The sequence below is a fragment of the Schistocerca nitens genome, chromosome 7 (genome assembly GCF_023898315.1).
Source record: "Schistocerca nitens isolate TAMUIC-IGC-003100 chromosome 7, iqSchNite1.1, whole genome shotgun sequence".
NCBI classification, from domain to species: domain Eukaryota; kingdom Metazoa; phylum Arthropoda; class Insecta; order Orthoptera; family Acrididae; genus Schistocerca; species Schistocerca nitens.
Window position 1 is genome coordinate 564,538,729 of NC_064620.1, and position 26,051 is coordinate 564,564,779.

Genomic DNA, 26,051 nt, shown 5'->3' on the forward strand with positions numbered 1-26,051 from the left:
AACGCCGTTAACATTGCTAAATATTTCACGCGTTGGCGGTAATGTCGCGGAAAACCACGCATAAAATTGGCACTTGTGAATCAAGCCACACTATAAGAAATTCATTTACAAAAATAATTCAAATAATTTTCTCCTTAATTTACTTTTTTTTTTTTACTTCATACATCAGAGGTACAATTAGTAGGACAACGTTTTTAGTATATACTGGAAAACATTAATGTTGTAATCTTCTACTGATATGGGTAGATAAACGAAAAACAAAAAGAAAAAATAGTAATCGAGTTTCGAACACGTAAAAGTGTGAAGTGCGACGCTACCTACTGTGCTACCGCTACGGTAGAACAGTTTTGTCGCTAAAAGGAACGTAAAGTACCTCGAAAACTTTGACCGTCGCTTTTTCAGAAACGGTCGAATATCTACGGGTAAGCCGAGACACGTGTTCGCTTGATTTGAATCCTCTTTCACAGACCGAAGTTTCTGCGAAATCGGGTTATGGCATTTTCCGCTTTCTCTTCGTGGGTAGAGCGCGTATTTCCCCTACTTCCACAACGTGAAACTGTGGCGTTTTGGGTGTACTGCTGCATTCGGATAGTACTTCAGTTGTAGTTTTTGGAACCTTATAGTCTGTCGGCGGAAGCCCATTGACCCGAGACCTGAGTGGGAGGTCAGTGTCAGTTATCAGCTTGAGGCGGTTATAGTGAAAAGAACGACTTAGCGGAGAACGATAACTAAAGCGTTTGATCTAATATGACGATATGACTTTCATAGCACGGAACTGTCCTCTTCTGAGTATCAAGATCGTTGCAACTGAACACCAGGATTGTACTAAGTATTTTTTAATTTTGTCTTCTTGTTCAGAAGTCTGACGTGTGGAGTTTTCTAAGCAGCGATCGAATTAAAGAGCTCATATGGGCTGAGTATGAGTCTTAAATAGTTAAGGGGACCACACCCTGCCTCTCTAACGCATGTTAATTTAGGCAAGTATTTGACCCATGTCTGAAAAAAACTATTTGATGCAGGATCTTAATATTTTTACTGTATGTTACATGATGCTAATAGAGTCAACTGTATTAAAATCTACTTTATCCATTTTATAGTCTTTAAGAATTACTTTTTTAAATTTATCAACAAAAAATATTAAGTTTTTCTGCAGAAAATATTTTTTTGTGATCTTCTTAATGGGGGAATATTAATGAACGTAGTACCAGAGGTGGTTTTGTATGTTATACAGAGTCTCTGAAAATTTCATTCATTTATCTATGATAGTTTCTGATATAATTGGGCATATGTACTGAAAATTGTAGTTTGTGGGAAATTGACTTTAAAGAAAAAACTTTTGAAATTTGTTGCTTACAGTTAATTAATACTGTCCTGCTGCATATGATGACCCTTCTTTGGCCTCTAGCAGGTCTTCCAACTTCTTTTTCACCTTCCTGGATGTTTGTCTTGCTTAGATGCAGACCTGTCTGCATCGGCTATGCTCATTTTATCGCACTGTTGCAGCCCATTGATCATAGTTTCACCAGGATTAATTCCCAGCTTTTTCAGTACCCAACACTTTCCAATATTACCACAATTGAATGTAATAACAACATCATGAACTCCTAGTTTCGTTGTATGCATGCCCACAAATACAGTTTTAGGAAGGCGGTTCCAAATTATGCTGTTGAAACATTCATTTGGGTTCTGTGTCTGCCCATGCAGACATTTCCTTAGAAGGTCAGGATGAGCCAAGTCTCTGAAAACAGGTTTAATTGCTGTAATAACAGCAGGAGGAAGAGAATGATGGTGAGAATAAGATTCTCCAGTTGCCTGAGCCCTATTGTATTTGCACCACGAATTTTCTCCTGACGGACACAATCCATGACATGGTTTACCATCAATAGAGGACTTATGGAAGAATATAGTCCAAACATCTCTCTTCATTGCCTCCAGATTTTCTTTATTTCTCCTTATTGCCCGCCTATAGTGTTGTGAACTGACAAGACAGCCAGTCCACAGTGACGGGTAACCGAAAGGCAAGCGCTTAAACTCACGCAGGCTAGAGAGGTCTGAAACAGGATACGTAATGAATGCTATAAAGAAAAGTACGTAGCTTCTGGAATACTTAACTTTAATCCATCCTTGTTGTACATCGCTCTTGACAATACAAGTGAGACTCTGTAGATACATGCTAATTGCGCCTTGCTAGGTCGTAGCCATGGACTTAGCTGAAGGCTATTCTATCTGCTCTGTAAATGAGCGAGGCTTCGTCAGTGTGCATCGCTAGCTAAGTCGTCCGTACAACTGGGGCGAGTCCTAGTAAGTCTCTCGAGACCTGCCGTGTGGTGGCGCTCGGTCTGCGTCACTGACAGTGGCGACACGTGGGTCCGACATGTACTAATGGACCGCGGCCGATTTAAAGCTACCACCTAGCAAGTGTGGTGTCTGGCGGTGACACCACATATAGTATACATGCAAGTTTTCACTTTCAGTTTTAGTTAACCGACCCTGTCCGGTCAACAGTTTTCCATCTTCTAATTTTTTTTCCTCTCATATCAACAGTTAGTTTTCTCAGCCTTGTTCCCAAACGTTTTTGAATATGGCCTACACATTCTATTTTGCTAATAATGGCATCTCCATATGGCTTAGAGTTCACCACATTGTTGTATGCCCTACTGTCACCATCGCCCAAATATTTGGTGTACCGTACGCCTCTTGTTTCTACGGCGCGATGAAATATTTGTTGTGCTGCTGAACTTCGATACTACCACTTGTTCCTCTAAAATTAGCCACGCAGTTGTGTTCTTTATGTTCACTGACCTTACAACATTTGCAATATTTAGACATTATCTCCACATCCAACACTTTACCGGTGTCTACACTCGCTGCAGTCACTTCTCCATTCAGAGAAGTATGTCCTCTTTTCTGTCAACTTCCATCAAGTGCAACTGCAATATCCGAACATCCATCATTTTCTTCCACGGCTTCCCTAGCAGCCAGTTTCATGCTTTCCTCAGTGACCTCACATACAGCTTTCTCTAATATTGCAGTCAGTTTTTCAAATTTATTTGGTGGTTAATGTAAGTTCATCACAGAACAAAATGTTCTCCCTGCAGCCATACACTTGCCAATGGATCGTAAGGCATAAATTAATCTAGTATTGATTTCATAAGGGTTACTTGAATCTGGTTTTGAAGAACTCATAAATGAAATCACAGCTGAGCATTTAATGCAAATAAATCCAAAGCAATTGCTAGGCCTTTTCTCCCACTGGCACTCTCACAAATTTTCACACTCTGTGACTCACCAAACTGTCTGCATTGTAAAAATTTAGAAATTACATCTGATAATATTCTTAAATTTATAATAATGTTACTGCACCCCTTAACACTTACAGTAAATTCGTTGTAACTCTCTTGAAATGGTGAGAGCTTCTTTGATTATGCTCTTGTTGAAGAATTACAATTAGAAACATCGTTGCCAGGCGACATTAGCTTTTGTACAGAAAGCTTTCTAAACTTGTTTCCTCTAAATTGTCGTTTCTTGAAAATGCCTTTACGTTTCGTCATCTTCAATAAACACAACAAAACACACGCAAACAAGCACTGCAAACGTAATTATAACAACTACTCGCAATGAAACTTGAACAAAACTAACCGCGTGTTTGAAAGCGTGTTGTTTCCAAACAACAGAAAGAAAAGAATACCGACCGTTGCATTCCAAGGATAGTCAACACACTCGGGAGTAAAAAAAAAAAATCCCTAATGTGGCATGTAGGGGTATAAAGATCTAAAATATATGCAGAAAAGTGGTTGACAGAAAAGTGGGTGACAGAAAGGGGGGCGTGGCACATAAATACACGTGGTAGGAAAATGATCTTTAAACGCTCGAAAAAAAAGTTTTTCAGCAAATTCCTTTTCTGAGTACTTAAATAAAACCTTAATCTATCGAAATATAAGGAAAACCGAAAATTGATTTTTTTTCGTCCTGAACGACGGTGTGGTCCCCTTAATAGCTTCTATCGAGTCAAAGCGAGGCTGGCGGTTCTTCTACATCATTTTCACAGCATTAGAAATGTAACAATTTATTCCCTTCTGCTGTATTTTCATACACCTATTTTCTTTGTTACATCACTTTACGAACTCCCGCGCGCTCGCTTGGAGCACGTAGAAGTCGCTCTGTGGGCGACAAGAACCCTCCACCGATGCGGCGAAGGCCATTAAGTCTGCAGAGGCCAGCCGTCCACTTGTTCAGATAACACCACACGTAGTCGGAAGATACCATCGCTACAGCTGTACCCGTGTACAGGTTGAGATAAGTGCAGTTAAGTGGTACTCACTCTCTTTGTTCCTGAAGGTGATGTTGATGCGGGAGTCGGGCCGGGATTTGCGGTACGTCTCGATGGCCTTCCGGCTGCCCAGCGTGTTCCACTTGTGCTCGCTGTACGACGACGTGGGGTAGCCGCCGCCCTGCAAACAGAGGTCCGTCCATCACTGCGTCAGTCTAGCACATCTTATTAACTAGACGTCTAAACATGAAGGGCATAAGCACAAGGGCGTGCGACACTGCGGAAAATTTCGTATATGGCTGCTAGAAATATTTATTGCGACTTCAGTTTAGACATTTTTGTCATTGTCAAACATTCTCAAATCAATCGACAAATAAAATGTGCTGGAGTTAAAAATAAAGTAACGACACTTCACTGCTGAAAACATAGGGTACGTACGCGGGATGTTAAAGCCCACTCTACAAAGATGAGTTAACATGTTAGAACATAATCCCCAGCAGTTTGAATCCAAATACGTGTGGTCGTGTAAGCATGACGGCTCGTCCCCACAACACGTGAACACGAGCCTTGTGCTAAAGACAACAACGGCTATCAGCGTGCGCAACAACTACACCAGCAATGTACACCGAAATGAATCGCTTGTGTAGCCAAGTTCAGTTACATGCTCCTTGTAACGAAATCGCCGTAATGTCGAATTCGTTAAAGAATGATGAATAATAAATTTTATCTTTTTGCTTTTAAGTTAATTTTCTTTCGTGCGAACTTTGTTGTAGAACCGTTCTCTTATTTTCGTGTGGTAATAAAAAATTTTACTTTCTTAAGAATTACGTACATTTAAAGAAAAATATTACGTGCACTCATATTAACTGGATAATAATATTTAGTTGAGAATTGAGTCCTTTAGATCATTCGGCCTTGGCATACACTTTCCTGATGCAGTGGGTTTTTTTGTTAAATATTTTTACTGAATTTTATCCCGGCAATAGCCATAGAACACAAGATTATCTCTATCAGCAGAAAATGTTGTAATTATTGCCAAGCCGACATTTATCACTGATCAAACCTACTTCACTATGCATTTGAGTTATTTTAAAGAACCAAACTGTTTAAATTTCAGTGTTAACTAACATTAACTATCCGCCTACGAATGCACAAACGTATAATTAATTCAAATTTTATCTGCCACAGGATCACTGAAAAAAAAAGAACAATTTCTTAATTCACGATTGATTTTTATGCATCTGTTCCCGATTTACGGGTTTGATAATTTTTTAAATGTGCCGCCTCTCCAGATCTGCGATTGTTGATCGCGGCACAGCCCAGCAACACCGCTAAAAAATGCTGAAAAATTCTTAAAGAAATTTTATAGATGACGTGGGCAAGCTAATTTACATAAATAATTCACACTTTTGATAAATACTGATATATTTAGCTCAAACAACAATTCAACTCACATTAATTCGTAACACATCGTCTAATGGCGGCTAAGTCCAGACGGAGACAAAAGACTTCTACACATTCGTTAAAAGCTTCTTCACAGCGTCCAACCTCAATCGCGTCTCATCAGACAAGACCAAAGAATACATAATGTTTAGTCCTTATATAGCATTTCCCGACTATTAACATTTCTTTGTAAATTGATTTCTGGCAAAATGCGATATCTCTGATACAGCAAATACTGACACATTTTACATTCACAAAATAAATACAGAAAAATTCCTATCCTAAATACAGAGAAATATTACAATAAAAATATAAGGAGAATAATTAATACCACATTAAGTAATATTTTTGTTCAATAATTACGATATATACAACTTGCCCAGAGCGGCGTATATGGTACAAATAAACTGTGAAAATGCCAGGGAACGTTACATTGCCCCCTGGCAGCATTTGGCAAAGAGTTTTTACACTTTGACACAATGGTGCCAGTAACGTTCTTTACACTTCTGTATGTTTTACGGAATGGCTCTTTTATTTAGTCCCAGGGTTATATAAGTTCATGGCTCCCCCATTTGGGCGTAGGCAAACAGGAAACCTGGGCAAAACTGTGCCGGAGCCCAGCCATCCCAGTTGGTTCATAGTCAATGTAGTCTTTTTAACAGTTATTCATTTGAATTAAATTAGCAGTTTGTCATAAACGGGTTACACAATTACACAATATCACAGTCACATATAGTTCAATGGAAGGTTTTTTGTGTGTGATACTATTATTCTTGTGATACACTACAAGGTCACTTGTCCTAGGATATATCACTCACGGACATACATAGTAAATGTTCAATGTTTATCGAAATGAAGTCATTAACATGTTATTCAGTTTATGTGAACATTTCAAAAAAAGTCAATAATATTGTGTTTGGTGAACGGTGCGGAGTGATTGTTGGGCGGCGCTCGGCGCGGCGCGGTTGAGTGGCGCTCGGCGCGGCGCGCTGACTCCGTGTAGGTCACCGCCCCCGGCGTTGACAGCTACGGCGCGGAGGGGCGTGGCTGTCTGTCTGCTACGGGCTGCTGCGACCGCTGCATAGCTGGTGTAGCCGGATGCGCGTTGGATATCAGCTCGCCCGTGCGACGTCTTCTTGCGGTGCTCCAGGAAACATGCAACAAGTTCACAAACAGTGTACTATCCTTATAGGCATTTTTCCTGCTGTGGGAAAGAACGCACACAGTTAGTGGTACTTATTACTCAGTAGGCCTTCACTAGTCTGGTTTGCACAATGTTTCGTTGTCACAGTAACACTTTTATGGGCACACAATATTCTTCACCATGTCATGACTTGTCATTAGTCACACGTAAGTTTTCACCTTAGGACAAAATCAAAATGTATTTCTGTAGTCAATGCGCTTTCCTAGCGTCCCTTGACACACAAAGAGTTAAAGTTTGACACTAACTTGATCACCTTCCGTTATCGGTTCACTGTTCGTGTCGTGCTAGTTCCTTGTCCACTTGCACACACGGTGATGATACAGTTTTTTATTACTTATACACAACTACTCCGTGACGTATTGCTGCAGGTTTAACAGTCACTGTCTGTCTCTGCCGCACAATACTGCACTTTTGTTAAAGTTCCTTTATTTCTATTTACAATTTCCGCTGCTCAATTTTGTTTGTAACAGCACATTCGTAACTCTTTACCAAGGTGTGAGATTTGCGTACATGGTAACAATTACTCAAAATTCGTATTAGTTTGCCCATAGTCATCTATATTCGTGTTCGATTAGATTTTATTTGTGCATTCCAGCCGGATTCAGGCATATTGTTCAATAACTCCTTTGTACTCATGTCACACTTTACTATTAACGTCCTACGTAACTACAGTGTAGTCTCTGTAGGCAAAAATTTACTTGGACTGTATCTGGCTAGCTCCTTTTAATTGATTGAATATGCACATGCTTCAATTGAAGCTTCTTTGTGCGTAACTTTGCGTTACATTAATTTACAACAAGGTTGCCTCCCGTGGTGCCCTCGGGTCACTACTGGGTGCATTATTTTCTCTGATAATATTGGTGAGATAATAAAGTTCTCAGGGCCTCATATTACTGATATTATTCTGGGTTCGGATCTGTCAATCTGACAGCTACACATATATACATACATACACATAATAGAAAAGATTGTGCCAAGAAATATTTCAAATTTGACACACATATTGGAAATTATGTAATACACTAACTAATCCTTACTAAAATGTTCTTCTTGACTGAACTTTGTCACAGCTTAACACTACAAATAATTGCACTAATCAGATTATCTGTGCAAACATTTAGAGCATGTTTTAGATAACACAAATTAAAAGAGTACATAACACAAATATCCATACACATGAGAAAGTCAATCATATTCTTATAACTAAACACTTCTACACTAGTACACATTATCTCTAAAGATCACACATCATTAATGTTCATTTTACAAAAGAGTGGTGTCCACATAGGACTATTAGTCTTTTACTGTAGGAATGCTTTTACATCCTTACGCGGATACAGTCCCCGTACTCTCCCTGAGTGGGGATCTGCTAAGAGATAGCTACACTCATGTGGCACACTTACTACTCTAAAAGGTCCATTGTACACCAATTGCCACTTGCTATTCTGTTTCAAGGATGCCGAGGACTTAGGATGATTGCGTAAGAGTACCAAGTCCCCAACACTAAATTTTTGGTTATTCGTCACATGTCGGTTATATTTTTCTTTCCTTTTCTGAGCGCACCTGGTAAGGTTGCACCCTGCTTTTCTTATCTTCTCTTCCTTAGGCTCAGGAATGACTGGGACCTTAGGCAAAGGTGCCAGCCACTCGTTCAGAACTCTATTATTATTCATTAATATCTCGTTTGGTGGATACCCCGTAGAAGCATGCGGGGTTGCGTTGTGAATTTCTACAAACTTAGGTATCAGATCTGGCCATCTTGTGTGTTTATATGCAATGTATAACCTGAAAAATTTATTTAACTCTCCAAATGTTCTCTCTACTAAACTTGCTTGTGGGTGAAAGCGGGAAATTAGTATATGCTTTATATTTTGTTCATGTAAATAGTTTTTCCAGGTATGGCCTGTAAAATAGGAAGCATTATCCGATATTATCGCTTCTGGCTTACCCACTTGTGTAAAATATTCTTTCCCTAACCATTTAACTATTCCACGAGCAGTGGCTGATTTAAGGCAGTATATTTTTAAATATTTAGAGAAAAGGTCATACACCGCTAAAATGTACTTCAATCCACCGCTGGCTCGTGGGTAGGGTCCTGCTATGTCTATAGATACTAACTGAAGTGGTCGATGAGGCACTATAGGATGCAGCTCAAACCTTGTGGACTTATTTTGAAACTTAGCTTTTTGGCACAGAGGACAAGTCCTGATAATGGTGCGAGTCTGCTGGCTTATCCCCTTAAAATAACAGAATTTGGATAAAATCCTTATTGTTTTGCCTATCCCAGGATGACCCCATACCAAATGCGTGTGCCACACTACAGATGGAATAGCCTGTTGTGGTATACACACGACTCCATGGTCATTTGACAGACCTGTTTTATAATATAGGATATTATCTACTAATTTGAAATTCTGAACACTTTTAAGATTGGTTCCTTCTTTAATTTTGTTAATGATATCTCGCCAAGCCGGATCAGTTTCCTGCAATATAGACATATTCTTACACATATGTAAACAGTCCCTCCTATGTACCTTATCTTGTACTAAGAGTATTCGATATTCCTCCGATTGTTCCAAAATATTTGATATTGAGGATTGCCCTAATGGGAGCCTCGACAAGGCGTCTGCTACAACGTTATCTTGTCCTTTTAGGTACATGATTTTAATTTTATATTCCTGTAATGCTAACCTCCATCTTAGCAAGCGGGTATGGTATAATTTGCAAGTCATAAGATAGCTCAAAGCCTGGTGGTCACTGAATACTTTGACTTCTTTACCATAGATGTAATAATTAAATTTCTTTACCGCCCAAACCACTGCAAGAGCCTCTAATTCGGTAGCGGAATATGCTCTCTCGCAGCTGTTTAGTGTGCGGCTGGCAAATCCGATTACATTGATTGTTGTGAGGTCGTTGCTCCTGTCCCACTGAAATAAACACGCGCCCAGACCGTATGAACACGAATCTGTCGCTATACAAAAATCTTTTGTCATGTCTGGGTGTCGCAGTATGTTTGCATTCACCAAGGCATTTTTGATAGCGTCAAATGCGCGCTGACATTCTTCTGTCCACACCCAGTGCGCATTTTTACGCAACAGGCTCAATAAAGATTCGTTATTCATTAATTGGTTTGGGACAAACCGTCTAAAAAAAGATGCTAGACCTATAAATGCTTTGAGCTGTTTCTTAGTTCTCGGACTAGGAAACCCACGAATTGCATCAAGTTTTTTGCTGTCAGGTTTGATGCCTTGTGGTGTTATTATGTGACCTAGAAATTTAATCTGATTACGTCCAAATTTGGATTTATCAAGATTTGCTGTTACCCCCGCTTGCTTAAACCTTTCTAAGACTTTACTCAGTAGTTCTATGTGCTCCTCCCAGGTGGCAGTGGCAATCACTAGATCGTCTACATACACTGTTACCCTTTGCAGCAAATCCGGACCCAAAACCGCGTCAAGGGCTGTTATGAAAACTCCTGCACTTACATTTAGGCCGAAGGGTAGTACCCTAAATTGGTAGCTCCTTCCTCCAAATATAAATGCAGTATATTTCCTCGACTCGGGTGTGAGCAGGATTTGCCAGAAAGAACTTCTCATATCAATAGATGTCAAATATTGCACTCCATGGAATTTTTGAATTTGCTCATCAAGGTTTTCCGGATGAGTCCTGACAGGTACAATAATTTCATTTATATCTCTTGCATCTAGTACTAACCGTACCTGTCCGTCAGCTTTTGCTACCGCCACCAAAGGACTACTATAAGGGGACAAAGACGGTTCTATTATTCCCCACTTGATCAGTTTTCTTATTTCTTTAGCTACTATTTCCTTCTTGGACCAAGGAATGGAGTATGAGGCTCGACAGTAAGTTTTGTGAGGCTTTACCTCGATCTTGTACTGATATCCCTTAACAATTCCTGGTCGTTCTGAAAATACCTCTGCATAATTAAATAATAACTGTACCAAATCCTGCTGTTGCATAGAATTCAAATTTTCGGACTGTGACACTTTGTTCACTAATGCGTCCATATTCGCTTTTGATTGATCACCTTGTACGTCAGGATAATAGAGATTCTGTCCTAGACAATGATTGTCTAAATGTAGTATCGACTGATTCCTACATTTTATATTAATCGCATTACATTTAGGTACAGGTACAGGTACCTCTCCGGATCTGAGCATGGACAATTCTATTCTCCTACCAGCATTCATCAAACTTAATTTTCCCCGAGAAAGGTCGATTATTGCGTCCCTTTCTCTTAAAAAATCTACCCCCAAAATGCAGGCTACTTTTAAACCCTTTACTACCAGGAATGAGCTCGCTATGGCTTCTTCCCCTATATACATCTCTACCTGCACTTGGAGTTTAATTATTTGTCGCTGTGCACTTATGGCTCCAGTGACTTTACAATTATTCACGGGAAAAGTCAGCATACGCCTTTCCTTCCCCAGTACTTTGAATAAGTCCATACTCATAACACTGACAGTAGCACCTGTATCTACAACCGCTTGCACATCAATATTATTAATTTTGATCTCTATTATCGCTTGTACTTTGTCTTTGTGTTCCTTTATGCACGTGGATGGTTCAGTTATTAGTTCGTCTCCCATCTGTACCCCGTCATTATATCTAAGGATACAGATTTTGTTCGGTGTTTTGTTCTGTGTCGGGCTGCTCTCACTCCAAACCTCAGCCGACGATGGAGAGCGTATCTCGGCTGCATCTAGTTTGTTGAATTATTGCTAGTGGATGGGCGTGGCTGCTCTGTGTCACTGACCTCCACTATGTGCACGTTGTGTTGCGTCGGCCGCCACGGTTGCGCAATTGGCGCATTTTGTGGTGGCGGTCGGTTATTGTCATATCTATCACTGTTTTGCCGGTCCGGACTGGGCCTCTGGTTCTGTGGCCAAGTTCGGTTTGCATCATTATAAGTATTAGTGTTGTACGGCCCCCTGGCATTTTTCCATCTATGATTGCTGGTGGGCTTGTTTCATACCGGTCATCGAACCTCCTCTTTCGGTCATTATTCACCGGCGGACTATTGCCATTCCGGTCTCTACCCCTATTTCCGTTTTGTGCATACTCTTGTCTCCTATTATTACCTCCGCCGTTTCCATTACTTGGTGGAGGCGTGTTATTTCTACCATTTCTATAACCGTTTCCGTTATTTCTAGCCTGTTCAGAGGCTGCCTTAACGTCCTCCTGAATCAGGTCAATTGAGTCCAGAACAGACAAGAAATGTTCCATATCATTTTCAGGCACGTGTATAAGCTTTTCCTTTACATGTATCGGCAAGTGTGATTTCAAAAGTCTGATCAAATCCCGGGATGAAATCTGTTCGTCCCAGTAACGGGTCTTGTTAATGTACTTCTCAAAATATTTTCGCAAATTTCCTAGTCGTGGAGAATACGGCTCTGGATTATATACCTCCTTCCGTAATCTCTCTTGAATACATGTTGACCAATATTTGGCCAAGAATGCCCTTTCGAATTGCTCATATGTATCACAACTGTCAGCTGCTTCGGTTGCCCATAATGCAGCATCTCCTTGTATGTATGACATAACAAACTGTATTTTCTGGGTATGACTCCAAACGCTAGGCAAAATGTTTCTAAATCCCTTGATAAACACTACAGGGTGAACAGATTTCTTCTCCGTTGTAAAGATCTGAAACTGTCGGTTCCTAATCAGACTTTCTTCAATCACTACTTTGGAATGACATTTATTTGTTCCACTTACATTGGTTGCCTGTTCTGTCTCGCAGTCGCAATTTTTTACTGCAGTATTTATATGTCTATCATTGTTGGACCTGGCTGGCGTGACATACGCCTGTGCCTCGTCCTGCCGCAAGCTAAGTTCCATTTCGGCAAGACGCCGGTCCACACTCCGCTGCCACAGCGGAATGTCTTTTTGCACAATCTTTTTTAGATTCTGCACATCCGCTTTTGAGTCCACTTCTCTGGCCTCAATTGCGGCGTGCACTTTCTGATCTATTTCTTTTATGACTTCACGTTCTACTTTGTGCACTTGTTCGGTCACTTTGTCCTCAATTACTTGAGTTGTGTCAAGTTCTAGTTGTTCGACCCTATTAGTCAAGACACTGATCTCCTCTACGATATTGGCATTAGCCACTTGAATACTGTCTACTCTTTCGCTTAATTCTTGCACCGTTTTGGGTATGGTTTCATATTTTTGTTTCAAACTAACAATCTCACTTTGCATAACTTCTAAAGTTTGCATCAACTGTAAGTCCCTCTCATGCAGGCGTCGGTCACGCTCTGCTTGTTTAGCTTCACGTTCTCTATCGCGCTCTGCTTCTTTGGCATCACGTTCTTTATCGCGCTCTGCTTGTTTACTTGCAAATTCAACTTGGAAATTGAGCATACGCTCGAACATAACTCTTAATGATTGCACTTCTGACATCACACCACTCTCTGGTCCGTGTCCAGTGCTTGCTGATTGCACAGAATTTCCGCTCTCAACTGAATCACTGGGTGGCAGTGGCAACATTTCTTGCCCTTCTGCCCCCAGATTTTCACATAGTACTTCCTGAACTACGTCACTAACATTACTTTGTGTCCCACTTTCCAACTCGGTATCACTACTTACTGACTGTTGCTCATTATCCATATTGATATCTTTCTGACTACGCAGTCTAACCATAGTAAACACAAGAAATAAAATCTGAACTAAATATCCTAACACTCAGGTTTCACTGACATAACCACACAAGAAATGGACATTAACTAATACACACTTACTATATACTACAATGACTAACTACCTAAATGTCCTGTTATTTTAAAACAAAGTACTAACAACAAGCACACCACTAATGATCCGAGAACACTGCACTGAGGCTACTTTACTACCCACAGGACAACTACACTGTAGCTTTACCTTTTGGTGATCTATCTTGGGTGCAGCTGCCCCCTGATATTGTGGTAGGTAATTAATTTTTCGAAATAATGAGCTCTCTTCTTCAGCTTGCCTCTGGATACATAGTGTTCTCATGCAAAAAATCATACACAGGTATTACCACACAATATTGGTTATGAAATACATACAATACATAGAAAAATTATTAAATGTTCTCCAACAAAGTTCGACTATATTAATTCCCTAGTTATCTCACGGGTATTTAGTGGCCACTGCATATTCGAGCCCCACGTTGGGCGCCAATTGTAACGAAATCGCCGTAATGTCGAATTCGTTAAAGAATGATGAATAATAAATTTTATCTTTTTGCTTTTAAGTTAATTTTCTTTCGTGCGAACTTTGTTGTAGAACCGTTCTCTTATTTTCGTGTGGTAATAAAAAATTTTACTTTCTTAAGAATTACGTACATTTAAAGAAAAATATTACGTGCACTCATATTAACTGGATAATAATATTTAGTTGAGAATTGAGTCCTTTAGATCATTCGGCCTTGGCATACATTTTCCTGATGCAGTGGGTTTTTTTGTTAAATATTTTTACTGAATTTTATCCCGGCAATAGCCATAGAACACAAGATTATCTCTATCAGCAGAAAATGTTGTAATTATTGCCAAGCCGACATTTATCACTGATCAAACCTACTTCACTATGCATTTGAGTTATTTTAAAGAACCAAACTGTTTGAATTTCAGTGTTAACTAACATTAACTATCCGCCTACGAATGCACAAACGTATAATTAATTCAAATTTTATCTGCCACAGGATCACTGAAAAAAAAAAGAACAATTTCTTAATTCACGATTGATTTTTATGCATCTGTTCCCGATTTACGGGTTTGATAATTTTTTAAATGTGCCGCCTCTCCAGATCTGCGATTGTTGATCGCGGCACAGCCCAGCAACACCGCTAAAAAATGCTGAAAAATTCTTAAAGAAATTTTATAGATGACGTGGGCAAGCTAATTTACATAAATAATTCACACTTTTGATAAATACTGATATATTTAGCTCAAACAACAATTCAACTCACATTAATTCGTAACACATCGTCTAATGGCGGCTAAGTCCAGACGGAGACAAAAGACTTCTACACATTCGTTAAAAGCTTCTTCACAGCGTCCAACCTCAATCGCGTCTCATCAGACAAGACCAAAGAATACATAATGTTTAGTCCTTATATAGCATTTCCCGACTATTAACATTTCTTTGTAAATTGATTTCTGGCAAAATGCGATATCTCTGATACAGCAAATACTGACACATTTTACATTCACAAAATAAATACAGAAAAATTCCTATCCTAAATACAGAGAAATATTACAATAAAAATATAAGGAGAATAATTAATACCACATTAAGTAATATTTTTGTTCAATAATTACGATATATACAACTTGCCCAGAGCGGCGTATATGGTACAAATAAACTGTGAAAATGCCAGGGAACGTTACATCCTCATACCACGATTGTATTGTTATGGCTGTGTGAGTGGGTGCATTATCGTTCTGAAATATGTCATCGTTGTTATGGAACAACATTTGAATCATAGGGTGCACCTGACCACATAAAATATTCACATAATAGTTGATTGCAACGCGGCCTTTGAGAGTAATGATGGGACCAGCAGAATACCATGACATGGCCTCCCACACACACTTCCACCTCCATGCTTAGCCAGTGGAATCAAGCAATAAGGATTGTAGACTTCTTTTGGAGTTCTCTAGACGTAAACCCGGCCCGATGTTGGAAATAACGGAAACGTAGGCTCACAGGACCATATGGCGTGTTTCCACTGATGAGCAGTCCAGAATTTATACTCCTGACACCATGTATTACTCTTCTTTGTGTTGATTGTCGTCAGTAATGGTTTCGGTATAGCAGCTCGTCCATGAATATTCGCTTTATGGAGTTCTCAGCGGACAGTGTCGATAGATACGGGGTCTCGAAGATGGCTATTGAGCTCTGCAGTCACTTTAGCCGCCGTAGTTTTGTGTTGTTTTGACACAATTCGTGTTAGAGTACGACGATCTCTGTCTTTTAGTTTTGATTTGCGTCCACTATTACGTTTACACGATCATTTCTTTCCATGTTTTGTGCAGGATGTTTTGACTGTTGAAACAGTCGCTCCTGAAACATCCAACAATTTGTCTGTCTTGGTTACTGATGCTCCAGCTAATCGGGTGTGGTGTGCATACTGTAACACCTTCGGTACACACACCATCAGATTATTTGATTTGTCGCTCTAACGAAGTAGGCGAGTGTCAGCAATATGTCTCGTGGTCTTATCGTGGCGTGTTTATCTTCTGCCGTTAGGTCAGACGATATAAATGCCACTTGCACGCTTAGAGTAGCAGATTGACGGTGACCAACTTTAAACAGAACTTGATTAATTTTCACACACATTTATTAAAATAATAAAAAGTGTAGACATTACGTAACTTGATTCTGGATGCTGTTTACAACTGACAATCTGAAGTTGCTTTGGTCTTGGTACGTCAATCTTATTCTCACATATCTCTAATACTTGACAAAGTGTCTAGTCATTCATCTTCATGGCTATGTACAGGAATATGGTACTCTTATTAGGCGCAGACTGAAACTTGACTATAGACTGGTACAGACAAATGCAGACTAATGCAGACTGGTACAGACTGGTGCAGACAAATGCAGACTGACTAATCGGAGGTCTGTACACTCGTTATAATACCTCGCGCGTTCAGGTATCACTGCGCGAGTGTGATCTGCGAGGAGAAAAGGTTCTACGTTAGCAGCAATCTCATTGGCTGCGTTACATATTAATACGCGGATTGGCGGAAGCAGAATTTGGTCAGCCTCTAAGGCAGCGCCATCTCGTAGTGCGGAGACGGACGAGCGCTGCGCCTGCGCCGTTGTGCTTAGCGGAGCGCGCTCTATTGGGAAAGTTGTGTACGCGCTGACTACGTGGAACTATGTACACAACATCAGGCCCCCACAATCTGCCCTACATCTACATCTACGTGATTGCTATTCACAATAAAGTGCCTGGCAGAGGGTTCAATGAACCACCTTCAAGCTGTCTCTCTACCGTTCCACTCTCGAACGGCACACGGGAAAAACGAGCACTTAATTTTTTTGTGCGAGCCCTGATTTCTCTTATTTTATCGTGATGATCATTTCTCCATATGTAGGTGGGTGCCAACAATGTTTTCGCAATCGGAGGAGAAAACTGGTGATTGAAATTTCATGAGAAAATAGGAACTCCATAATGTCTTTCATTGCATGTCGACCTCGTCCTCTAAATTCAAATACTAAGTGTGCAATACTGGTAAACAACCTTCACTGATGCCTATTCCGTACTGATCACGCACAGTCCATCGCTACATGTGCCTTACCTGCGTTGTTGATCGTAAAAAACAACCATCCTGTACTACCACTGTTCGCATTATTTTGCCTATCCCCTGTACAACAGACTTTTTATTTTAATTAACCTATCTGGAAGCTGAACACATTCATTGATAGTTACAATCGCAGCTGTTAGACTACAGAGTAATAGGGCAGACCCTTCGGCACCTGCGCGGCACCAAGTCTCGAGGCCTATACAGGGTGTTACAACAAGGTACGGCCAAACTTTCAGGAAACATGCCTCACACACAAAGAAAGAAAATATGTTATGTGGACGTGTGACCGGAAACGCTTACTTTCCATGTTAGAGCTCATTTTATTACTTCTCTTCAAATCACATTAATCATGGAATGGAAACACACAGCAACAGAATGTACCAGCGTGACTCCAAACACTTTGTTATAGGAAATGTTCAAAATGTCCTCCGTTAGCGAGGATACATGCATCCACCCTCCGTCGCATGGAATCCCTGATGCGCTGATGCAGCCCTGGAGAATGGCGTATTGTATCACAGCAGTCCACAATACGAGCACGAAGAGTCTCTACATTTGGTACCGGGGTTGCGTAGACAAGAGCTTTCAAATGCCCCCACAAATGAAAGTCAAGAGGGTTGAGGTCAGGAGAGCGTGGAGGCCATGAAATTGGTCCGCCTCTACCGATCAATCGGTCACCGAATCTGTTGTTGAGAAGCGTACGAACACTTCGACTGAAATGTGCAGGAGCTCCATCGTGCATGAACCACATGTTGTATCGTACTTGTAAAGGCACATGTTCTAGCAGCACAGGTAGAGTATCCCGTATGAAATCATGATAATGTACTCCATTGAGCGTAGGTGGAAGAACATGTGGCCCAATAAAGACATCACCAACAATGCCTGCCCAAACGTTCACAGAAAATCTGTGTTGATGACGTGATTGCACAATTGCGTGCGGATTCTCGTCAGCCCACACATGTTGATTGTGAAAATTTACAATTTGATCACGTTGGAATGAAGCCTCATCCGTAAAGAGAACATTTGCACTGAAATGAGGATTGACACATTGTTGGATGAACCATTCGCAGAAGTGTACCCGTGGAGGCCAATCAGCTGCTTATAGTGCCTGCACACGCTGTACATGGTACGGAAAGAACTGGTTCTCCCGTAGCACTCTCCATACAGTGACGTGGTCAACGTTACCTTGTACAGCAGCAACTTCTCTGACGCTGACATTAGGGTTATCGTCAACTTCACGAAGAACTGCCTCGTCCATTGCAGGTGTCCTCGTCGTTCTAGGTCTTCCCCAGTCGCGTGTCATAGGCTGGAATGTTCCGTGCTCCCTAAGACGCCGATCAATTGCTTCGAACGTCTTCCTGTCGGGACACCTTCGTTCTGGAAATCTGTCTCGATACAAACGTACCGCGCCACGGCTATTGCCCCGTGCTAATCCACACATCAAATGGCCATCTGCCAACACCGCATTTGTAAACATTGCACTGACTGTAAAACCACGTTCGTGATGAACACTATCCTGTTGATGCTACGTACTGATGTGCTTCATGCTAGTACTGTAGAGCAATGAGTCGCATGTCAACACAAGCACCGAAGTAAACATTACCTTCCTTCAATTGGGCCAACTGGCGATGAATCGAGGAAGTACAGTACATACTGACGAAACTAAAATGAGCTCTAACATGGAAATTAAGCGTTTCCGGACACATGTACACATACCATGTTTTCTTTATTTGTGTGTGAGGAATGTTTCCTGAAAGTTTGGCCGTACCTTTTTGTTACACCCTGTAGTGGCGATGAATTCACACCTTGTGCGTCTGAGTTTGAGGATGATTTGTTGGGGGCGTGGCAGCTGGGGACAGGAAGAGGCCCTTATTGTGGTGCTGCGGAGGAGCTGCGGTGAGACGGGAGACAAATGCTCCCGCTTATGGCTACGCGTGGGGTCCGGAGCTGTTGCGGTCACGCGCGTGGCGAGGCGCGGCGCTGACCGATAGCACGCGTCACGGCGGCGCTGCGTCCAGAATGCCTGCCGACGGCGGCAGCACGCTACCCGCCACACGCGTGGGCCGCTGCTCCAGCGCCACGTACCGCCTCTGCTGCCCGCCTCCCGAGCTGTAACTGTCATCTAGCACCTCGAGCTGTCAGTGACCGAGCGAGGTGTCGAATACGTGAAGGTACTGGACTGGACACGTGTTCATGGTACCGGGACAGATAAGTCCTAATCTCCACCATGATTTGCTTATTATTTTGACATGGTATTTCAGCAGAGAGTGTGGATACACCGGTTCCCGTGAGATCACCGAAGCGGTGTCGGACGTGGTCGGCACTTGGATGGGTGACCATCCAGGCCGCCATGCGCTGCTGCCATTTTTCGGGGTGCACTCAGCCTCGTCATGCCAATTGAGGAGCTACTCGACCGAATAGTACCGGCTTCGGTCAAGAATACCGTCATAACGACCGGGAGAGCAGTGTGCTGTCCCCATGCCCCTCCTATCCGCATCCTCCACTGAGGATGACACGGCGGTCGGATGGTCGCGATGGGCCACTTGCGGCCTGTAGACGGAGTGTTTTTTTTTTTTTATTTCAGCAGAGTGTATGAGGTGCTAACTCCGATAGCCGTTGCAAAAAGTCACTAATCAGAACTGGCTACAGGACAAATGAATGGCTGTAGAATCATATATAACAAGGGGAAACATACACTGAAGAGCCACAGAAACTGGTACACCTGTCTAATATCGTGTTGGGCCTCCGCGTGCACGGAGAAGTGCCGCAACACGATGTAGCATGGACACGGCTAATCTCTGAAGTAATGCTGGAGGGAAATGACACGATAAATCCTCCAGGGTTGTCCATATATCCTTTCTTAGAACTAGATACCTTAGGGGTTGCGAAGCAACTCAAATCGCTTGATACGGGTAAGTCTTCAGGTCCAGATTGTATACCGATTAGGTTCCTTTCAGATTACGCTGATACAATAGCTCCCTACTTAGCAATCATATACAACCGCTCGCTCACCGACAGATCTGTACCTACAGACTGGAAAATTGCGCAGGTCGCACCAGTGTTTAAGAAGGGTAGTAGCAGTAATCCATCGAACTACAGACCTACATCATTGACGTCGGTTTGCAGTAGGGTTTTGGAGCATATACTGTATTCAAACATTATGAATCACCTCGAAGGGAACGATCTATTGATACGTAATAAGCATGGTTTCAGAAAACATGGTTCTTTATTTGCACGAAGTAATGGCCGCTATCGACTGGGGATCTCAAGTTGATTCCGTATTTCTCGATTTCCGGAAAGCTTTTGACACCGTTCCTCACAAGCGACTTCTGATCAAGCTGCGGGCCTACGGGGTATCGTCTCAGTTGTGCGACTGGATTCGTGATTTCCTGTCAGGAAGGTCGCATTTCGTAGTAATAGACGGCAAATCATCGAGTAAAACTGAAGTGATATCAGGTGTTCCCCAGGGAAGCGTCCTGGGACCTCTGCTGTTCCTGATCTATATAAATGACCTGGGTGACAATCTGAGCAGTTTTCTTAGGTTGTTCGCAGATGATGGTGTAATTTACCATCTAGTAAGGTCATCCGAAGACCTGTATCAGTTGCAAAGCGAATTAGAAAAGATCGCTGTATGGTGTGGCAGGTGTCAGTTGACGCTAAAGAACGAAAAGTGTGAGGTGATCCACATGAGTTCCAAAAGAAAAGAAAGACCACATAGATAATATTGTGGGGAAGGCGAGCCAAATGTTGCGTTTCATTGGCAGGACATTTACAAGATGCAACAAGTCAACTAAAGAGACAGCTTACACTACACTCGTTCGTCCTCTATTATAATATTGCCGCGCGCTGTGGGATCCTTACCAGGTGGGGTTGACGGAGGACATCGAAAGGGTGCAAAAAAGGCCAGCTCGTTTTGTATTATCACGTAACAGGGGAGAGAGTGAGGCAGATATCATACGCGAGTTGGGATGGAAGTCATTAAAGCAAAGACGTTTTTCGTCGCGGCGAGTCTATTTACGAAATTTCAGTCACCAACTTTCTCTTCCGAATGCGAAAATATTTTTTTGAGACCAACCTACAAAGGTAGGAATGATCATCAAAATAAAATAAGAGAAATCAGAGCTCGAACAGAAAGGTTTAGGTGTTTTTTTCCCTCGCGCTGTTCGGGAGTGGAATGGTAGAGAGATAGTATGATTGTGGTTGGATGAACCCTCTGCCAAGCACTTAAATGTGAATTGCAGAGTAATCATGTAGATGTGGATGTAGATGAAGAGTACGAGGGGAGGATGGGGGGAGGGCGGAGATCTCTTCTGAACAGCACGTTGCAAGGCATCCCAGATGTGCTCAATAATGTTCATGTCTGGGGAGTTCGGTGGTCAGCGGAAGTGCTTATACTCAGAACCGTCTTCCTGGAGCCACTCTGTAGCAATTCTGGACGTGTGGGGTGCCGCACGGTCCTGCTGGAATTGCCCAAGTGCGTCGTTATGCACAATGGACATGAATGGATTCCGCTCATCAGACAGGATGCTTACGCACGTGTCACCTGTCGGAGTCCTATCGAGAAGTATCAGGGGTCCCGTATCACTCCAACTGCACACGCCCCACACCATTACAGAGCCTCCACCAGCTTGAACAGTCCCCTGCTCACATGCAGGCTCCATGGATTTATGAGATTGTGTCCACGCCCCTAAGCGTCCATCTGCCCGTAAAAATGTGAAACGACACTCGTCCGACCAGGCAACATGTTTCCAGTGATCAACAAACCAATGTGCGTTGACGGGCCCAGGCGAGGCATAAAGCTTTGTGTCGTGCAGCCATCAAGGGTACACGATTGGTCCTTCGGCTCCGAAAGCCCATATCTATGATGTTTCGTTGAATGGTTAGCATGGTGACGCTTGTTGATAGCCAGCTTTGAAAGTTGCAGCAATTTGCGGAAGGGCTGCACTTCTGTCACGTTTAACGATTCTTTTCAGTCATCGTTGGTCCCGTTCTTGCAGGATCTTCTCCCGGCGGCAGCGTCATCGGAGATTTGATGTTTCATCGGATTCCTGATGTTCACGGTAGACTCGTGAAATGGTCGTACCTGAAAATCACCAGTTCATCACTCCTTCGGAAATGCTGTGTCCCATCGCTCGTGCGCCGACAATAATACCACGTTCAGCCTCACTTAAATCTTGAAAACCTGCCGTTGTAGCAGTAGTAACCGATCTAACAACTCCGCCAGGCACTTTTTGTCTTACGTAGGCGTTGCCGACCGCACCGGCGTATTCTGCCTGTATCTCTATATTTGAATACGGACACTTTGGCTCCTCAGTGTAGATGTCACCTATAGGAAACTTGAAGGAACTTTTGAAGAAAAGAGTATTAATACGAAGAGCTCATATGGCAAGCGAATACTAAGCGAAGAAGGGAAATGTGAAAGGCGGAAGGAGTATATAGAGGGAAATCAAGAAGTAACATGTAAAGGGAAGAGGAAGTAGATAAAAATGTGATGAAAAATATGACATTGCAAATCTGAATTTGACATAATACTGAAATATCTAAGTGGAAACAAGGCTCCCACTGTAGATAAAATTCCCTCACAATTATTGAGAGCCAGCCATGACAAAACTAATCTACCTGGCGTTCAAGGTATATGAGACAGGCCAAATACCATCAGACTTCGAGAGTAATGTAGTAATTCCAGTTCCAATGAAAGTAGCTGATGACAGGTGCGAATTTTATCCATCAGTCTGTTTAGTAAGGCATGGCTGCAAAATACTGAAACGAATGATTTGCAGAAGAATGGGAAAACTGGTAGAAGTCGACATCTGGGGAAACAGCGACCTACAAAAGGCCAACCTTTGTTAACAGAAGTTTTAGACACAGAGAAACCCTTTGACAATGTTTACTGGAATACAATCTTAGATATTCTGAGAGTGTCATGAATAAAAAACAGCGAGCAGATGATTGCATACAGCTTGTACAAAAACTGTAGTACAGTCACAAGAGTCGAAGGACATGTATGGAAGCAGTAGGTGGAAAGGGAGCGAGGCAAGGTTATAGCCTATTCCCGACGTTATTCAGTGTGTACACAAGCTAGCAGTAAAGGAAACCAAATTAAAATTTGGAGAAGAAATTACAGTTCAGAGATAAGAAATAAAAAGTTTGAGGATTGGCACAGCAATTGTGTCAGAGACAGCGAAGGACTTGCAAGAGTAGCTGAACGGAATGGAAAGTGTCTTGCAGACTGGTTACAGGAAGAATGTCAACTAGAGTGAAACAACGGTAATGAATGGAGTGCAGCTGAACTGAATGAATATAGTTACAGGAGGTTGTGACCCACAGCTCGTAGGTATTTGAAAATGTCTTGATTACGGCCTTGAGCTGCTGATAAAATCTTTATTGAGACAAGCAGTTTCGGTCGACTGACCATCTTCAGGTTCTTAAAAGCATTTAAAGCACCATATTAGAAGAATATATCATAACTGACGTCGAGTAGTAAAACCATTAATGTACAACTGTTGTCACATCGTATTATAAACTGCATCGTCAATACGTAGTATGTAACATAGTTAACGTGCTGACGACCTAATTTATGTCACGATGTGACAACAGTGATAAAGTACATTATAATTATCCGGGCTGTTATGCCGTGGTCGGTTGATGAATTCTGAGTATTTCCGGCCGTGAAAGTTTACATTTTAGTAACAGTGATAAATTAACGGTTTTATTATCTGACGTTGATGATTTCATATTCGTCTAATATGATGCTGTAAATTCTATTAAAAATCTGGTCATTCTGAGTAAATCGAAAGTGGTTATTTCAGTTAAAATTTTTATCAGTAGCTCAGAACGGTAATCGAGATATTTTTCGAATTAAATCAGGTGATGCTCAGGGAATTGTATTTGAAAATGAGACACTGAAAGTAGTCGATGATTTATTCTATTCAGCCAGCAAAATAACTGATGATGGCCGAAGTAAGGGATGATAAATTGCAGACTTGAAAGTGCAAGAAAAATATGTTTTTACATCTAATGTCAAATGAAATGTTAGGAAGTCTTTTCTGAAGGCATTTGTTTTGAGTGCATAGAATAGTTAATTTTGAAATGTGGTGCTGCGGAAGAATGCTGAAGATTTGATAGGTACATCGGGTAACTGAAAAAGAAGTTTTGAATCGAACCCGAGAAAAAAGAAATTTCTAGAAGGCATAATTACAGAAACCAGTAACTGTATGTTAGAAGTATTGACCCTGGCTGTTGAGACACTTGTCCCACTGTGACACAAGGTGGTGAATGGCTGTCTCATAAAATTCCCGGGGCTGCGATATTTACAAGTTCCGCACGTACAGCTGGACGTCGTCGTCCAAGGTCAATCAAAATGAAAATCATAAATCGATTCAGTTACCAGAAGAATTATTGGCAACTTTTTCATAAGCGTCAGGTGCTGTAATTGGTATTGTATCCTTGCCTTAATCGCGAAACACGGAAACTGTTGTAGTTAAAGTGCCAAATTTCTAGTTCTTCTGCAGCATATATTATTTTCTTCTCTTCTGGTTCGCTAATACCCGGGACCAATGTTACATTATCACTTTCCTGCAAATTTTTTGCTGTTGAATTCAAACTGCATGAGGATTTAAGCAACACGCGTACAGGAAATTACGAAAGCTACTGAAATATTGTGTTATAGTAACATCACTGTATCCACACGACAATGAGCAAACGCGTAGAGATTCATAGAGTATCGAAGTACACAGTCAACAAGGAACGATGCGGTAATGAAACACAGGAAGATAAATGATAGTGATAGATTTTGTAGTCAGTTTCAACTTCATTTAAGATTTTTGCAGCCTTATTTTATCTCTCGTTTTGTCTTGATTTCCACATGTTTTATAGCTAAGAGTCAGCTTTAGATGAGTCTAAATATAACGTTGCAATCTTCCGCCAGTTGCCTACTCAGTTTCTAACCTTTCTGTCAAGTGCAGCGACAAGTTTTCGCTACGGAGTACCAACACATGGACGTCATTTTGTAGATTTTTCCAGAAACTACCCCTCGCAAATGTCTTAATATTCTCATGCATAAGGGCGTGTGAAAATACGCAGCACCACAACGCCTCTAATCTACCGCATTCTATTACTGGAGACTGACTAGCTGTTGAATGTCTTTTGCTGTTTCATCCACGTATTGTGTTCTCGTGACCCACTTGTCCACAGAGTTCCCGTCAATGGCGCTGTGACGCAGCGTCGCGGATAACGAGTACCATTCATGGATTCAGCATTCTAAAGTAGCTTTTTAACACTGTATGGACGGCGGGTATTTATTCGTTACTGAACTTGACAACTCATTCTGTTTGTATTCTCCAGGAAAATTTAAGTTACATTCTGAAGATTTCAATTACGACATACGTCAGTGCTATTACCGACACGACGTATACATCAGCCATACACACTGCTAATGATTTGGAATGTTACGTCGTTAGGATACAGTAATTTTGGGCTCACATTCTGTACTCTGCTTGGGGTTTTCTAGTGAAGAGTGGGACAAAGATCAAAAAGCTTCCAGCTGGATTTCGTGGAACTGGTGTAGAATGGGCTGGTGAAGGAAGTTAGCTAGATCCTTCCGCGTGCGTCTAAACAGGAGGTGTCGAGGATTCTGCATTGACGCAACAGTAAGGAATGACTGAATGTAGATGCTCTGGGCTGTAAAGTTATGTGTGCGATTGGTCACTCCCAACATTTCGATTCCCTTCGCCGATCTACGGAGCGTTTTATGTCGTCGTGTTGTTCATTTATGGCACGCGCATTGGTCGACACTTCCCAATAATAAATTGCGGGACGTGAA

The 26,051-nt window shown here is 41.7% G+C and overlaps 1 protein-coding gene across 1 annotated transcript in view; it reads right to left on the bottom strand.

The window, feature by feature from the left end:
• The window catches only part of LOC126194767 (uncharacterized), a 1,371,323-nt gene that overhangs the window by 787,109 nt on the left and 558,163 nt on the right, over positions 1–26,051 (bottom strand). Inside the window, exon 2 of the mRNA XM_049933053.1 lies at positions 4,322–4,451. Coding sequence (XP_049789010.1) covers positions 4,322–4,451 — 130 coding nt within the window. The remainder of the gene's footprint in view (positions 1–4,321; positions 4,452–26,051) is intronic.